Below are 18,365 nucleotides of genomic sequence, written 5' to 3'. Positions count from 1 at the left end.
CCCAGCCCACGCACGGAATTGGAAAACAATTGATGCACCTTTTAGACGACGTTGACAGTCAGACGCACGTAGCCAAAAGCAGCTAACTTGCTAGCTAATGTTAGCTGCTACCCAAACTAACGTTACACAACAGCATGCGAGAATCAATAGAGTAGCTATCTCTGCGATAACGTCAGATAGCCTAGCATGGCCTATTAGCATTCTGCTAACGTTAGCAAGCTAACCAACAACGATTGCTCCACCAGCTAAACCTCTTCACTTATACTTACGTTTCCAACTGTAAAACGAATGTAGATGTTTTTGAGGTCCCTGTGTAGTGGGTATTTTCGTGGTGATGTGTCAAGCTAGCTGACGTTCTTGTTTTGTTTCCTTATTTGACGAAACAAAATCGGCGAGTTTGGCCTCAGATGAGTGGCGATAATTCCTTTCTCGGCGGTTCCCTGTTCGGATGGCGTAGGTTTTTACGCATGTTTGACACTAACTAAGTTTGTCACATCAAGCGAAAAAATAAAAATATTCTGTACGTTTCTACACAAATATGGGCAGTCAGTAATAGTTAGCTAGCTATAATAGACAACACAGACGAATCTCGCACTTTCGTCCTTTAGGTGCTGAACAAGAGGAGGTGCTATTTTCGATATTCGTTCGCTGATTGGTCAAAATTTCTCGAGGACGCTAACACTGATTTGTTGAAATCACTCTCAATCAGTTCTGCCCCCCCGTTCAAATCTGCCGTTTCATTGGTTGTTGTGTGTTCCTCTAACATTCTGACGTTTCGCAAAGTTGCGCTCGTTTTCCCCGATGGCGTGTCCTGAGATCGGCAGATGAGTTTAGGGGTCAGTTACAACAAAACATGAGTTTTTAGTTAGACGAGATTAACAAATGTATAATAAAAAAACACACTCCACACTACAAATTCTCCAGTGTTAAAAAAACAACTAAATTAAAACTGAGAGTGCTAAATCAACACAGAAAGTGTGGAGTCTGTGGAACCATAGATACCGGAACAGTGTTAAATTAACAAACTGCTTAGTGTAAAGCCTTATTCAAATACTTCCCAGAATGCCTTGCCTTTGTGGACCCAAGAAGAGTAGCTGTTGCATGTGCAGCAGCTAATGGGATCCTAGTAAACTAAATTTCCCGCATTTGGAGTAAATTGTAGTTACCACGGTTTCCACTAGACACCACAGCCACAAAGTCAAACTTGCATATGCCAAAAAAAATGAAAACAAAAACGAGGTTAGTGTTAAGCATAAGGTTAGAAGCGTGGTTAAGGTTAGGGTTAACACTAGGGTTAGGTTTAAAATCACATTTTAAGAAGATTCAAGAAGATTTTAGAAGATTTTAAGAAGAACTGTAGAAATAGGTGGGGGGTGTTTATGGCTTTGTGTCTGTGGTAGTTAGTGATGACCACTTACCACCAGTTACTGTATTTGTTAGTGACAGAGCCATGGTTATTACATTAATTCATTTTCAGTCCTATGAACTTCACCAAGTGAGATCCCAAGCGAAAATGTTATCATAAAAATATATGTTTAACACAATAACATCTGTATTTCATGAGGCCTTATTTTGAGGGCCTAGTTTTTCTTTATGTATATAACTAGTCAAGTCTGTTATGAACTAATTATTATTTACAATGACAGCCTACCCCAGCCAAACCCTAACAATTGTGCACCACCCTATGGGACTCCCAATCACAGCCAGTTGTGATACAGCCTGGAATTGAACCAGGGAATCAAACTAGGGTTTGTAGTGATGCCTCAAGCACTGAGATGCAGTGCCTTAGACCACTGCACCATTCTAATCCAGAGGCCTGAAACGCATAAATATCACTTTGAACCAAAACCACACCCTTCGTTATCATATTTCCCAGCTTGCTCTATTGCAGGTAGATTTTTTTTTAATTGTTTGTTTCAATATCTATGTTAAATCCCATCTAATATCTAATTAATCTTACGCTACTCAAATATAAATTACAACAATTTTCTAAACTAATTCAATATGTTACTGGGATTTATTTTACTGAAATGTTTGTTCCAGTTCAGATGGTTTAGGAGGTCTCATCACTGAATCTGGCGCCCGGAGGGGGTTTGAATATGGAGGATGAGGACAGGAGGTTGATACGCGTCAAGTAGAAAAGTGGAAATTCGTAGCTTGTAAGAAAGCAGAAAAGTTGAAGAAACAAGAAAAACCTGTGATAAGAGAAGTTATTGAGAAAGAGAAGCAAAAAAAACGAAATTGCGCTACAGCAGTTCGGATGTTGAAACTGACAAGAGGAAGGTGGTGGCAGGGTGGAGGGAACAAGGAAAAAACCTGGGCAAATCAAATGTATTTATAAAGCCCTTTTTACATCAGTAGATGTCACAAAGTGCTTATACAGAAAGAGATGTTGGGTGTCAAGTACAAAAATGGAAATCCGTACTTTAGTAGCTCAGAGAATGAATCTGATGATAGTGACATAGAGTTTGAAGGAGTTGAAGAGAGAGAGGTTGACATTTTTTTATGGAGGAACAAATTCTGATTCGGAGCAGCAAGGTGTGGAGGTTGATATGTCTGTCAAGAGTGTGAAGAAACGAAAGGATGGCAAAGATGATTTTGGCCCAGTGGGAGTGAGATTCTGGGTAGAAAATGTATCCTTGCCTTCTGACTGGTCCATATCTGGTGTCCTGTTGGGTGGGGAAGAGGTTTGGGGACTGTTGAGTCGGTGAAAGTACCTCGAAGTGGACTCAGTATTATACACTGCTCCAAAAAAATAAAGGGAACACTAAAATAACACATCCTAGATCTGAATGAATGAAATATTGTTATTAAATACTTTTTTCTTTACATAGTTGAATGTGCTGACAACAAAATCACACAAAAATGATCAATGGAAATCAAATTTATCAACCCATGGAGGTCTGGATTTGGAGTCACACTCAAAATTAAAGTGGAAAACCACACTACAGGCTGATCCAACTTTGATGTAATGTCCTTAAAACAAGTCAAAATGAGGCTGAGTAGTGTGTGTGGCCTCCACGTGCCTGTATGACCTCCCTACAACGCCTGGGCATGCTCCTGATGAGGTGGTGGATGGTCTCCTGAGGGATCTCCTCCCAGACCTGGACTAAAGCATCCGCCAACTCCTGGACAGTCTGTGGTGCAATGTGGCGTTGGTGGATGGAGCGAGACATGATGTCCCAGATGTGCTCAATTGGATTCAGGTCTGGGGAACAGGCGGGCCAGTCCCTAGCATCAATGCCTTCCACTTGCAGGAACTGCTGACACACTCCAGCCACATGAGGTCTAGCATTGTCTTGCATTAGGAGGAACCCAGGGCCAACCGCACCAGCATATGGTCTCACAAGGGGTCTGAGGATCTCATCTCGGTACCTAATGGCAGTCAGGCTACCTCTGGCGAGCACATGGAGGGCTGTGCGGCCCCCCCAAAGAAATGCCACCCCACACCATGACTGACCCACCGCCAAACCGGTCATGCTAGAGGATGTTGCAGGCAGTAGAACTTTCTCCACGGCATCTCCAGACTCTGTCACGTCTATCACATGTGCTCAGTGTGAACCTGCTTTCATCTGTGAAGAGCACAGGGCGCCAGTGGCGAATTTGCCAATCTTGGTATTCTCTGGCAAATGCCAAACGTCCTGCACGGTGTTGGGATGTAAGCACAACCCCCACCTGTGGACGTCGGGCCCTCATACCACCCTCATGGAGTCTGTTTCTGACCGTTTGAGCAGACACATGCACATTTGTGGCCTGCTGGAGGTAATTTTGCTGGGCTCTGGCAGTGCTCCTCCTGCTCCTCCTTGCACAAAGGCGGAGGTAGCGGTCCTGCTGCTGTTGCCCTCCTACGGCCTCCTCCACGTCTCCTGATGTACTGGCCTGTCTCCTGGTAGCGCCTCCATGCTCTGGAAACTACACTGACAGACACAGCAAACCTTCTTGCCACAGCTCGCATTGATGTGCCATCCTGGATGAGGTGCACTACCTGAGCCACTTGTGTGGGTTGTAGACTCCGTCTCATGCTACCACTAGAGTGAAAGCACCGCCAGCATTCAAAAGTGACCAAAACATCAGCCAGGAAGCATAGGAACTGACAAGTGGTCTGTGGTCACCACCTGCAGAACCACTCCTTTATTTTTATGGTGTCTTGCTAATTGCCTAAAATTTCCACCTGTTGTCTATTCCATTTGCACAACAGCATGTGAAATTTATTGTCAATCCGTGTTGCTTCCTAAGTGGACAGTTTGATTTCACAGAAGTGTGATTGACTTGGAGTTACATTGTGTTGTTTAAGTGTTCCCTTTATTTTTTTGAGCAGTGTATATTGCATTCCTTCCATCCAGAGAGAGCGGGCGCTCCTTAACTGGGACTTGCTTTGCTCCCCGGAGCAGGGCGCCGTTGAAGGGAATGATAACTGGGGTGATGTTATTAAGTGTTGGAGAGGATCAACCGAAATTGATGATTTTGTTACGTTACAGCCTAATTTAAAACTTTTTTCTTTTACATTTATTTAACTTGGCAAGTCAGTTCACTGACTTATGGTACTTATGGTACTGTAAGCTGCTGTTGTATTTGGCACATGTGACAAATAAAATTGGATTTGATTTGAAGGACTTATTTACAATGACGGCTTACCCCTAATTTCAGGAAAGTTATCCGAATTTTGCAGCCCTACCTGTAAATCACATTATGCTGAGGAGACTACCGAATGCGTTTAAACTGGAACCTTTATTCAGTAACTGGTGCAAAAATTCTAACTAACTGATTGGATTAGTTTATACAACTGTATGTTATTTATATTTGTGTAGCATAAGATTAACCTATCAATCAATGCACAAACATAGATATTAAAACAAACATTTTTAAAAAATCAACCTGCAGTATAGCATGCTGGGAAATATGACAATGATGGCCGTGATTTTGGTTCAGCGTGATGTGTCTGAGTTTCAGACCCCTGTATTAGGGTAAAACTAGGCCTTATGAAATACTTCTGGTACTGTGTTAAATATACATGTTTTATTATAAGATGTTTGCTTAGGATCTCACTTGGGGAACTCCATAGGACTGAAAATGGATGAACGCAATAACCAGGTGTCTGTCACCAGTGGAGACTGGTGGGATGAGCTATAGGAGAAGGGGCTCATTGTAATGTCTGGAATGGAAATAATGGAATGGTATCAAACATATAAAACCAACTCCAATATATTCTCTCGCCAGCTTCCTCTGTCCATCACTAACAAAAAAAGTCATGGGTGGTAACTCTACAATTTACTCGAAAGGCAAGGCACTCTGGGAAATATTTAAATAAGGCCTTACTCTAAGCAGTGTGTTAATTTAACACTGTTCCGGTGTCTATAAGGGTCCACAGACAACACTTTCAGTGTTGATTTAATACTCTGTGTTAATTTTGGGTTTTTTTAACACAGGAGAATTTGCTGTTTACCCTAAACATAACCCCTAAACTTAAAATAGCCTTTATCCTCATGGGGACGTGAGAAATGTCCCCACAAGACAGAATTTTCCTTGTCTTACTATCCTTGTGGGGACTTTTGGGGATTTTAGGTCCCCACAAGAACAGAAGAACCAACCCACCCACACACACAAATCAAATCAAACTTATTTGTCACATGCGCCGAATACAACAAGTGTGTACCTTACCATGAAATGCTTACTTACAATCCCTTAACTGACAGTGCAGTTCAAGAAGAGTTAAGAAAATATTTACCAAATAAACTAAAGTAAAAAATAAAAACACAATAACTTAACAATAAAGAGGCTATATACAGAGGGGTATCGGTACCAAGTCAGTGTGCGGGGGTGCAGGTTAGTTGAGGTAATTTGTACATGTAGGTAGGGGTGAAGTGTACCAAACAAATGGAGGGGGGGGGGGGGTCAATGTAGTAGTCCGGTGGCAATTTGATTAATTGTTCAGCAGTCAAAAGGCTCCTTAACAGAAGCTCTTAAGGAGCCTTTTGGTCCTAGACTTGGCGCTCCGGTACCACTTTCCGTGCAGTAGCAGAGAAAACAGTCTATGACTTGGGTGACTGGAGTATCTGACAATTTTATGGTCTTTCCTCTGACACTACCTAGTATATAGGTCCGTCCTGGATGGCAGGGAGCTTGGCCCCAGTGATGAACTGGGCCGTACGTACTACCCTCTGTAGCGCCTTACGGTCAGATGCCGAGCAGTTGCCATACCAGGCGGTGATGCAACCAGGATGTTCTCGATGGTGCAGCTGTATGATAGGCAGTGCAGATAGACAGTCTGAGGTCTTTAGGATTAATATCAGAGATTAACCCTCCGTGTAAGACTCAGGGGAGCTTGTTGTCATGTAGTGTTTCTTGGTGTTTTCCAGCAGGATTAATATCAGTGTTATTATGAACAACTCATCAGATACCACAGCAGCTTTTGCCGAGGCCAACAAGCATTGTGACACACAGCCACAGGCCAGTGTGGAGTGGGTATTTCATTTGCTGAAATGTAGGATTATCATTGATAGAATTCAATCATTCTTCTCTGATCTCAGGATGTTCAATCTCAGTTTACCCCCCCAAACAGACACAGACAAACACACACAAGATCAGCTGTGGGGTTAGGGGTGTGTGTGTGTATGTCTGTACAGTGCATTCGGAAAGTATTCAGACTCATTTTGTAACGTTACGTCCTTATTCTAAATTGGATTAAATTGTTTTTTTTTCCCCTTGTCAATCTACACACAATACCCCATAATGACAAAGAAAAAACTGAAATATCACTTTTAAATAAGTATTCAGACCTTTTACAAAGGACTCTGTTGAACCACCTTTAGCAGCAGTTACATCCTCAAGTTTTCTTGTGAATGACGATACAAGCTTGGTAAACCTGTATTTGGGGAGTTTCTCCCACTCTGCAGATCCTCTCAAGCTCTGTCAGGTTGGATGGGGAGTGTTGCTGCACAGCTATGTTGAGGTCTCTCTAGAGATGTTCAATCGGGTTCAAGTTCAGGCTCTGGCTGGGCCACTCAAGGACATTGTCCAGAAGCCGTTCCTGTGTTTTCTTGGTTCTAGAAACATCTCAAGATGATCAATGGAAACAAGATGCATCTGAGTCTCATAGCAAAGGGTCTGAAATCTTGTGTAAATAAGGTATTTCTGTTTTTTATTTTTTTATATATTTGTAAACATTTCTAAAAAACTGTTTTTGCTTTGTCATTATGGGGTATTGTGTGTAGACTGCTGAGGAAACGGTTTTATTTAATCCATTTTAGAGTAAGGCTGTAACGTAACAAAATGTGGAACAAGTCGAGGGGTCTGAATACTTTCCGAAGGCACCGTATTTATTTATGTATGTAAGTACAGTACCAGGCAAAAGTTTTAGAACACCTACTCATTCAAGATTATTTATTTATTTTTACTATTTTCTACATTGTTGAATTAATAGTGAAGACATGCCAAGATTGTGCAAAGCTGTCATCAAGGCAAAGGGTGGCTACTTGGAAGAAAGTCAAATATAAAATATATTTTGATTTGTTAACACTTTTTTTGGTTACTACATGATTCCATTTGTGTTATTTCATAGTTTTGATGTCTTCACTATTATTCTACACTGTAGAAAATAGTACAAATAAAGAAAACCCCTTGAATGAGCAGGTGTGTCCTAACTTTTGACTGTACTGTATGTATGAGAGAAACAAGGGGTCAGGCGTAGGCTGTGTTGCGCTGGACCCTATAGGGGATTTAGAGTCTTATAGGAGCGGCTCAGAATCCTAAATTAAAAACTGTACTGTCTAATCTGCCAGTGTCTCACACACACACACACACACACACACACGCAAACACCCTGAAATTTGAGCACTAATCCATTATGTTGTCATGGCTCAGGGTACACACACACACTGATAAAGACACACTGATTGTGTCCAGGGCTGGATGAACGAAAGGATAGAGGGAGAGAGGAAGGGAAGGAGGAAGGAGAGGTAAGGGACACAGATTTACATTCTCATTGTCAGTTCAGAGATCAGAGACATCTAGGTCACATCATTATTACAATCTTCTGCGTGTTCATTCCCAGTTTACACAGCTTACAGAGCTATATATGTAAACACACACAAACATTTGAATGCATAATGAAACATTGTTAATAGAAAGAACACACACATTTAATAAGTCATACTTGATGGTTCTCCCCCTTTTTTTATTTTTATTTTATTTTTTATTTCACCTTTATTTAACCAGGTAGGCTAGTTGAGAACAAGTTCTCATTTACAACTGCGACCTGGCCAAGATAAAGCATAGCAGTGTGAGCAGACAACACAGAGTTACACATGGAATAAACAAATTAACAAGTCAATAACACAGTAGAAAACAAAGGGGGAGTCTATATACAATGTACAATGTGTGCAAAAGGCATGAGGAGGTAGACGAATAGTTACAATTTTGCAGATTAACACTGGAGTGATATATGATCAGATGGTCATGTACAGGTAGAGATATTATCGATGTTATGTTAGCTTTACATTGAGGCTTGCCCCAAACTGGCCCCAATACTATTTTGGGGGGTGCTGGCCTCACCCATGGAAACACAAAAGTCTGACTCATCAATCATGAATTTAAATATATTTATTGAAAATACTGGTCAGTTTTCAATTCATTAATGACATTTTTATTAATTTCCTGAATCATCTGAATATACCTATTTTGTAATGGCCCTAACTCGGGTTTAAGAAGCTGTAACCATGAGAAGTTAATACTGGAGAATACTGGGACAAGATATGTAGGCCTATACCACAGATGAAAGGGGTTATGAATATCTTTGCCTGTACTGTGGCACTGGGACAAAGGTTTGGGAAGACTGGGTGTGGAATAGACGGGGGAAGGGGAGGGAGGTAGCGATGTGCTGCCCTCTGGTGGAGAAGGACAGATCATACTAGGTTTGCATTGTTATGATTATGAAACACGCGTTTCTTTTTTTTTCTTTTTCTTTATTTAACCTTCATTTAACTAGGCAAGTTATACTTTCATTACGACACAATTATATATTCACAATGGGGAAAAATCCCTAACTTCTGCAGCAGTAAATCAATGTTTCCTTTTTACCTTAAAGTAATATATTTCCAACCGGTAGAGAGACCATCTACAACACTCAGTTGCAACAATCCTAATATAAACAGAAGATGTTCAGCGTTTTCTCTCCTGTTTACAAGTAGGGTGTGCTGTTGAGCAGCAGTTGAAGAGGTATGTGGTATTAATGTCTATGATTTGAACACCAAAACTTCAGCCGTCATCCCTTTTGGGTTGGAAAATTAGTACAAGCAATAGATCAGTCAGAGCAGAAGTTGTGTGTTCTACAGATGAGATGAGCACTTACAAATTGAATTAACCCTTACAAATAAAGAGAGCCGTTTTGAAACTCCAGTATTTGCAACATAGTACACTCGTTTTCAGTACGGGAAAGTCCAGTTGCAGGTACGCCGAATACTGCAGCATCAATTTTTTATTTTACTCATTTATTTAACCAGGTAGGCCAGTTGAGAACAAGTTCTCATTTACAACTGTGACCTGGCCAAGATAAAGCAAAGCAGTGCGATGCAAACAACAACACAGAGTTATACATGGAATAAACAAAAGTACAATCAATAACACAATAGACAAATCTGTATACAGTGTGTGCAAATGTAGTAAGGAGGAAAGCAAAAACATAGGCCATAGAGGCGAAGTAATTACAATTTAGCAATTAACACTGGCGTGATAGATGTGTAGGTAGAAATACTGGTATGCAAAAGTGCAGATGATACACCGCTGTAGCGTGAATTTTAAGTCTTTTAACAACTTCTTCTCTGCGGTTCGGGTACCGAGCACCGTTAAAAACGCTCGGCTCCAGGTGAGGGCGTTAGATCCGCCCTCTACCTATTGCCTAGCCTTGGGGAAATGTCGACGTTTTCTGTCATTTTTCCTTTTCTACCTTTTTTCCTACTTCTAACAACTTGGTCGCTTGCAGCTAATTGTATCGACATGTCTGACTGACTGGGACGTATGTAGTGAACTTACTGCAGAGGGGAGCAACACGAGAGAGAAAAACGTTACCAAGTGGAGTATACAGAATAGAGAATGCTGGTTCAGAAAAGAGAAGAGGTTCATGGGGATTAAAAGCTAAAAACGATTTTCTAATAATATGCTTGCTCTTTCTTTCTAAATACCCAATGTCCTCTGTAATAACAGGGACCGATGGTGCGCCACCGTGGGGCTTGATGGATCAGCCCTACCACCCACTAAGCACACTGTAGAGACAGGGTGCATTTTGTGTATTAGGCTACTGTTCATTTCCCAGTATGCTGAGGCAAAGATGATTCTCATATCCCATTTTGCCTATTCGTCTGTGGTTGAGGGGTTCTTATTGAAATGCCTCTGTTAACAATAGGTCTTGTATTGTATGCACCACGGTCTGTGTCCCGTATTGTGTAGTATCATTCACTGGATGTCGATATGGACTTTCTTTATGTGTGATAATGAGACCGGAACAGTCTGCCATTAAATCTGTGTTGAAGGCTGGGAGGCAGAATATGAGAAATCACCCTGCATGAAATAACACATAAATCAATGGGAGGGGAGGGGGAGGTGGTGTATTTGTTTTATGTTGTGGTCTCACCCAAACAACCCAAGCATAAACACACATAAATATTAGTTATGTCTTTCTCATACAAACAGACACACACCTATACTTGTTGTGCTTTCAAATCGCAAACACACACAGACACATCCCTGCTGTGTGCTGTAATCTTCAGCGTGTGATTGGTGCTCTGAGCAGAGTCTTCAGTCTTCTCTGGTTACTGTTTATTATTGTGTTTCCATGGGATATTTACAACGTCATTCCGATATAAAATACCCAAACCTGAAAACCCAGCCCCCATCCAACATAACAAACAGTCACACACACACATATGCACGCACACACACAACACACATACTGATCCCTGGGACTAGGAGTGTTTAAATAATTCAAGCTTCGGGCCCTCTGAAGGAAAGGACACAAGGAGATACGGAGAGAAGATGAGGAGACAAGTAGAGGAAACTGTGTTGTTTTTAATCAGCATATTTCATATTTCAGCACGTGACATTCATGAACACCAACATAAACAAATCAGGAGGCTTGACCTCAGTGGCATGCTACAGCAGGGGACGTCCTAAATAGCCCCTTATTCCCTTGGGCACTAGATGGCTCTGGCCAAAAGTTGTGCCCTACACAGGGAATAGGATACCAAATCAGATTAGATCTGTCATGAAAGTCCCAGGTTCCGTTGAGAAGAGAGGAAGTGTTCTGCCTATAGCAGTGCTAGGTAGAGCATAAAATATAATGTCTAGACTGTACAGAGTTGCAATCGGTATAGTAATATACAATGAGCGTATTTCTATGTTGTTGACTCAGAAGTTAAGAGTTTCATGGAACTGTAGGATACATAATGATGCAGTTATCTAGTTAGTGATCCGATCCCTTTAACCATCTAGTTTGTGATCAAACCATCCCTGTAAATCCAGCCGATCTGGTTAGTTGATATCAGGTTTGATCTCTCTGACAAACCGAGGATTGCTCACAACCACCAGTCACTGACATGCAGTAGGTACTGAAGAAGAAAAAACATAATCAAGGTCACACACTCACTGGTTTTCTGTCCCAGGGGAGTTGGATCTGTACAGGTGGGAACGCCTTTATGTCTGTCTCCACGGCAACGAAGCACATCCCTTCCTGCCGAGGTGAAGGGTCAGATTCCGAAGAGTTCAGAGGTTCACCGTTTTTTAATTCTTTTTTTAAAGGGGGGCGTTGGGGAGGGCGGGGGCTGGGTGAAACTAGGATTAGGGTCTTGTATGTCGAGCTGAGCATAGGCAGGGGACAGGTATGGGAGGGAGATAGGGTCAGGGGTCAGTCGTGGATGACAATGGGTCCCCTCATCCGGAGGCTGGGGTGGGGGTGTGGAAGGGCGAGGAGCGGCCCCTGTGGTGGTGCCTGGGATGCCCTGCACAGGGTGATCTGCTCACAGGGCTGTCGACAGGCGCGCCTCAGCTGGGACCGAGACAGCAGCCGCCTGACCCTCCTGGAGAGACAGGACATGACATCAGGTGGACTGGACATGACAACAGAGGGGAACTCAACAGAACATTAGAACACTGTTAACACATTAGTCGCTCACATAGGCAGAGCGAGAAATTCAGTAAAGGGCTGTTGTTCGAGGGAGTCGATGACTGCAGCAGCAGCATCTCTCTCTCTCTCTCTCTCTCTCACTCACTCACTCACTCACTCACTCACTCACTTAGGGTTGTTTATCATTTCTCTGAACAGAAAAACATATCAATTACCTCCAGTACAACGCTGGGATTGAATTAGTGCAGGCTAATATAGACACTGTGTGTGAGAGTGTACCACAGGAGGTTGGTGGCACTTTAATTGGGGTGGATGGGCTTGTGGTAATGGCTAGAGCGGAATCAGTGGAATGGTGCTAAAATACGTCACATGGTTTCATTGTGCTTGATGCCATTCCATTCGCTCCGTTCCAGCCGTTACTATGAGCCGTCCTGCCCTCAGCAGCCTCATGTGGCGTGTACGTGCATACTGTGTTGTTTAGGCCATTGTGTTTTACCGCATCAAGAAAAGAGAGAGAGGGAGATGGAGAGAGAGAGAGAGATGGGTCCTGAGGGCTGTCCTGTGAATGACTGAGTGTTTATTATAAAGAGTGATGACTGTAATAGAGCTTCTCTGTGTGATATAATCTGTAATATTGATCACTCTGTCTAGTGAGGCAGGACCAGTCACAGAGTCATGGAAAATGTATGAGTGTGAAAGTACCTTTTGCTGAATGTATTATTTCCTAGTCTCGGAGGTCCCAGACCAGGGCAACAGCACGAGGTCTGTGGAACATGGTGGATTTTCTCTGTTACTTCGAAAACGGAGAATTTTTGGGGAGGGCGAGCTTAAAATTTGAGCAGGAATTGTGCTCAAAAATGATCTCGGTAACATGACAGAGGCGGACCCAAGGCCCGACGCAGATAGCTAGGCTAATTATAGTGGTTGTAAGCTTGTAACACTAACGTTAGCTGTCATGGCGCAAACTACTCACTTGAGAAATACACTAATTGAAAATATTATCTGCGAGCTCCATCTAGCTAGCTACCAATTTTGCGTCCGGCGGGGAAGTTTACGCCAGGGCCCTAACGCATAAGGCTCGGGACGGATTTGTACCAGTCCATTTCCCGCCTAGCCCAACCTATGCTTCTACCTGTGCAGGCATATAGGTCGGAACATTATTAATGGAGACTAATCTCTACCTGCTAAGAAACACACACACACACAGCTGTGGGAAGTAGTTTTGGGGTGACAGATTTTAAAATTTGTAGATTTTTTTGCCCGCACTACAGACACTGTAGGTCTGCTAATACAGCACTATTAAAGGCTCATTGCACTCATTTTGTGAAAATATTTACTTGGGGAAAATTGGTATTTATTATTATTTGTATGTATTTTTTCTTTTTCAGGGGGTGCACCCCTACTTCTCACAGCTATGGTCACACACCACCAGCCTGACCTCTAGCTGAGCTCTGATTGGTTCTAATAAAGAATAGAGCATCTACATCATCTGTCATTAGTGTCAGTCAGCCAAACAGATGAGATGCATTAGCATATTCTATTCCTGTGATTCTGGGAAGATGAAGTCTCCTGACACACACACACACACACACACACACATGGATGTAAGTGGATGCTCCAGTAATGCAGTAATGATATTTCCACTGAAACCTGGTCAATCTCAGACAGTTAGTCTGAAATAACCCTTCATCCTGGGAAGCCGGGGGGTGATGCGGGTGGCAATGGTTCATGGACACAGTGAGTGTGTGTATGTTTGTGTGTGAGTGCATTATCAAGTTGACTGGACTGTACGCTGCACAAGTGAGAAAACAGACTCCACAGGTAACCCAGGTCATGTGTGTGTGTGTGTGTGTGTGCGGGGTGGGGGGGCTTACCGTGAGCAGTTGTGTAACGGCTGCAGCACTGAAATGAGACAAGCAGCCAGTCACTGACAGGAAGGGAAACACACGCCGACCCACGATGCAACAGGGCACAAGAGGTCAGGGATCAGGGTCTGTATTCCCAAAAGCGTCTCAGAGTAGGAGTGATAGTGCAGGATTTTATGGAACTGATCCTGGATCAGCACTTCTATTCTGAGACACTTATTGAATACAGACCCAGGTGTTGTGCACATTAAGAGTCATTACATCATGTGAGTGTGTTTTGTATGAGATGAGATTATTTGGTTACCTGTGGAGTCCCATTCATCAGCTTGGCAGTGGCCTCAGTCTCAATCCTGTTTACAACCCTGCAGTTGTCTCCTTGTTAGTCCCCTATAAAATATGTTCAACTAACCCTTACCCTAGCAAGTTGTTGCATAGCAAATCTATATCTAAAGACTAATTGGCCCAGTTTGCTCACTCAACTCCTGATGAATCTCAACCCACAGCAGTGATCTGCTTATTAATTCAATTTCTACACGCTGATCTCTAGAATTATATTTCTGTGCTTGGTGAGTCAGGGTTGTCGAAGCTTGTTAGGACACAGCTGCTTCAGCCCAGTCAGCTGTCAGTCACAGGCATAATAAGCCATCACTCTCCAATCACACGCAAGACGGTCTCACGCATCATCAAGCCAGTTGCCAATCAAAGGCCACCCCTACCTGGTCTCCCGGGAGACAAAGAAGAAGCTGTCATCGGGGGCATCGATCAAGTTTGGGCGTCTCTTCCTAATCATGACTCCGCCCCTAGCACTGCCCCTGGTCCCCCCGCCTCCACTGCTACGGCCGTTCTGCTGGGAAGAGCCAATCACAAACAATTACTCCAGAACGAGAAAATCAAATACGAGCACCTCATGATTATCCAATAAAAAAAACTGCCATGCTTAATGATGTAATATTGTAGAGTCAACCTTAAATGTCTGTATTTGAAGTCTATGGTTGGTCTACGGGCAGATTGGTATATTGTGATGTGGTCAGCTGACATGTTAAACACCTATCCTGGCGATTTGAGATCTATCATGCGTCTGCAATGTTGTCAGGCAGGAACACCACATATTTAAAGTCCTGTGTTTAGTAAAAGAGAAACTTTTACTCACCACTGGTATCGTTGTCTGGCCTGGGTGTTCTACAGAAGGACACAGGAGACAACATGATAGAGATTAGTTGGTGTGTGTGATTGTAAGTGTGTGTTCAAGTGTGTGTGTGTGTGTGTGTACCTGGGCGTTTCTCTGGCTCGGCTCTGGTGTGGTGGTGGAAGCTGCGTTTACCCAGAAGGCCATGGGGACCGTGAGGGAGAGAAGAGAGGAGGCGGCGAGGGGGAGGGGCTTGCAGGCCAAGGGTTCGGTGAGAACGGGGGGCGTGTATCGCGGGGCGGGACTCTGGAACACATAGCATCACATGTTTGACCACCCATATTACTCAGTTGTTTTTCTATTTGTTGTCATAAGAGAACGTCATTCCTTGGAGACTACTCTTATGTCATACAAACACGTATTTGCTCCATTGTTTAGGCATTACTTGTGTTACCCAGGAACTGCAGGACGCTGGTCAGGGTGCTCCTCTGGGTGGTCCGGATTCTGGGCGGTCGCCCGACTTGCCCCTCCGACAGCCGCAACATATCTAGACCAATCACCACACAGCAGCTCTACTACTGATCAATCACCAAACAGCGCCAGTGACAGACAAAGCAGCTGTACTATGTCATTCAGTCAAGAATACGGAGAATGTTTCAGACAGAGAAAAGATATGAACATTGCTTCATCTACTGGTGCCTGTGGCATGCTGTGTAGTTGTTTTGAATTGGTGAACCTCTAATACAGAATGTATCTGAAAGCTCTGAAACTAACCCTTACCAACTAATAGTAACTGCTAATAAAACTGTAAATACCTGCAGTATGAGTTGAAAGCAGTTTGAAAGTGAAACACTGTGTAAGATGACACTGTAGGAGGTGGTTATGGGTAGATGTAGCAGCAGTGTGTTAATGACTTACTGTATGAGGTGGTTATGGGTAGATATAGCAGCAGTGTGTTAATGACTTACTGTATGAGGTGGTTATGGGTAGATGTAGCAGCAGTTAGATGATTTACTGTATGAGGTGGTTATGGGTAGATGTAGCAGCAGTGTTAGATGACTTACTGTAGGAGGTGGTTATGGGTAGATGTAGCAGCAGTGTTAGATGACTTACTGTATGAGGTGGTTATGGGTAGATGTAGCAGCAGTGTTAGATGACTTACTGTATGAGGTGGTTATGGGTAGATGTAGCAGCAGTGTTAGATGACTTACTGTATGAGGTGGTTATGGGTAGATGTAGCAGCAGTGTTAGATGACTTACTGTATGAGGTGGTTATGGGTAGATGTAGCAGCAGTTAATGACTTACTGTATGAGGTGGTTATGGGTAGATGTAGCAGCAGTGTTAGATGACTTACTGTATGAAGTGGTTATGGGTAGATGTAGCAGCAGTGTTAGACTTACTGTATGAGGTGGTTATGTGTCGATGTAGCAGCAGTGTTAGATGACTTACCGTATGAGGTGGTTATGGGTAGATGTAGCAGCAGTGTTAGATGACTTACCGTATGAGGTGGTTATGGGTAGATGTAGCAGCAGTGTTAGATGACTTACTGTATGAAGTGGTTATGGGTAGATGTAGCAGCAGTGTTAGACTTACTGTATGAGGTGGTTATGGGTAGATGTAGCAGCAGTGTTAGATGACTTACTGTATGAAGTGGTTATGGGTAGATGTAGCAGCAGTGTTAGACTTACTGTATGAGGTGGTTATGTGTCGATGTAGCAGCAGTGTTAGATGACTTACCGTATGAGGTGGTTATGGGTAGATGTAGCAGCAGAGTGTTAGATGACTTACTGTATGAGGTGGTTATGGGTAGATGTAGCAGCAGTGTTAGATGACTTACTGTATGAGGTGGTTATGGGTAGATGTAGCAGCAGTGTTAGATGACTTACTGTATGAGGTGGTTATGGGTAGATGTAGCAGCAGTGTTAGATGACTTACTGTATGAGGTGGTTATGGGTAGATGTAGCAGCAGTGTTAGATGACTTACCGTATGAGGTGGTTATGGGTAGATGTAGCAGCAGAGTGTTAGATGACTTACTGTATGAGGTGGTTATGGGTAGATGTAGCAGCAGTGTTAGATGACTTACTGTATGAGGTGGTTATGGGTAGATGTAGCAGCAGTGTTAGATGACTTACTGTATGAGGTGGTTATGGGTAGATGTAGCAGCAGTGTTAGATGACTTACTGTAGGAGGTGGTTATGTGTCGATGTAGCAGCAGAGCTCACACACTAAATATATAAGCGTAACCCTTACAACATGCACACGGTGAGGGTGTGACTGGGGTGTGATGGAAGCAGGCAGAGAAGGGTGGAGTCCATGCTGCAGTAGGGGCGGGCCTTGTCTGGTCCTCTGACCAATCGGTGAGTGTGGTGGCGTGATGACAGGTACACAGACAAATGAAGCACAAGGACTCAGAGAGGATGGTTTCAGCTGTGACTTTATTACAGTTACCACTGTCACATTCACAGAGAGAGGGATGGAGAGAGGAAGAGAGCGAGACGGAGAAAGATGAGAAGAATGGAGAGAGGAAGAGACGAAGAGAGACAAAGAGAGGGAATGGGAGAGATGAAGAGCAAGAGACAGAGATAAATACGAGGTAGGAGAAATAGAGAGAAATAGAAGTGAGTCCATAAGACTGGAACAGAGGAACATCCTGATATGGGCATGTGAGAGTGGCTTACAGGATGGAATGGGAGCACGTGTGGAGGTCGGCTTGGCAAGACAGAAACAGGAAATAAAAAAAGGAGCTTTAAACTCAGAAAGAAAAGCTGAGAATAGAAGGCTGTGGTCATTTTCATAAAGCCACTACTGCCTGAACTCACCCATCTACATTCCTCCCTCCCTCCTTGTCATCAGATGAGCTCTAATGAAACTTCTCAAATCAATCACGCCGACCACTCGTCTCTCATACACACAATTCCTTGCAGAAAAAGCACACCAAGGCTCATCAATGTAACACGCACTGTGCTGTGCAAAATAGAGCTTCTCTTAGTAAAATATGTCTCCTCCACTTCTAACTAACCTTAGCAAATATACGCTGCCATTCTGCAACTATCATCTACTCTGGCCCGGAGACGAGGGAGAGCTTCCATTATGTGTGTTTGTGTATGGGTGAGCATGTGTAGGACGTGTGTGCGGGGCATGCATGTGTACAAAAGGACCCGTTCTGAGAAATGTTTGGAGAAGAGTGTGTGTCTATATGGATTTCAAACGGCTCTAACGGCTGTTGAGTTGATATCGACAAAAACGAACCAAAAACAGAC

General features: G+C 43.2%; 1 protein-coding gene and 1 pseudogene across 4 annotated transcripts; both read right to left on the bottom strand.

Moving 5' to 3' along the window:
• LOC112223425 overlaps nucleotides 1-640 on the bottom strand; it is a 35,470-nt pseudogene extending 34,830 nt beyond the window's left edge.
• Nucleotides 641-11,040: 10,400 nt separating this feature from the next.
• Nucleotides 11,041-18,251, bottom strand: LOC121840689 (metastasis-associated protein MTA1-like). Of its 4 annotated transcripts, XM_042305525.1 has the most exons (6): nucleotides 15,558-18,251; nucleotides 15,248-15,409; nucleotides 15,128-15,156; nucleotides 14,694-14,824; nucleotides 13,987-14,014; nucleotides 11,041-12,065 (listed from the first exon to the last, which is right to left on the bottom strand). In XM_042305525.1, the coding sequence occupies exons 1-6, from the start codon at nucleotides 15,646-15,648 to the stop codon at nucleotides 12,006-12,008; spliced, it is 501 nt and encodes a 166-aa protein (XP_042161459.1). In that variant the 5' UTR covers nucleotides 15,649-18,251; the 3' UTR covers nucleotides 11,041-12,005. The 4 variants fall into 4 exon arrangements, with proteins under 4 accessions (XP_042161459.1, XP_042161456.1, XP_042161457.1 ...); XM_042305522.1 differs by lacking the exon at nucleotides 13,987-14,014; XM_042305523.1 differs by lacking the exon at nucleotides 13,987-14,014 and having other exon boundaries at nucleotides 14,694-14,821.
• Nucleotides 18,252-18,365: the final 114 nt, after the last annotated feature.

The sequence above is a fragment of the Oncorhynchus tshawytscha genome, linkage group LG24 (genome assembly GCF_018296145.1).
Source record: "Oncorhynchus tshawytscha isolate Ot180627B linkage group LG24, Otsh_v2.0, whole genome shotgun sequence".
Classification (NCBI taxonomy): domain Eukaryota; kingdom Metazoa; phylum Chordata; class Actinopteri; order Salmoniformes; family Salmonidae; genus Oncorhynchus; species Oncorhynchus tshawytscha.
The sequence above is the reverse complement of the archived record's forward strand: the minus strand, read 5'-3'. Positions and strand labels throughout refer to the sequence as shown.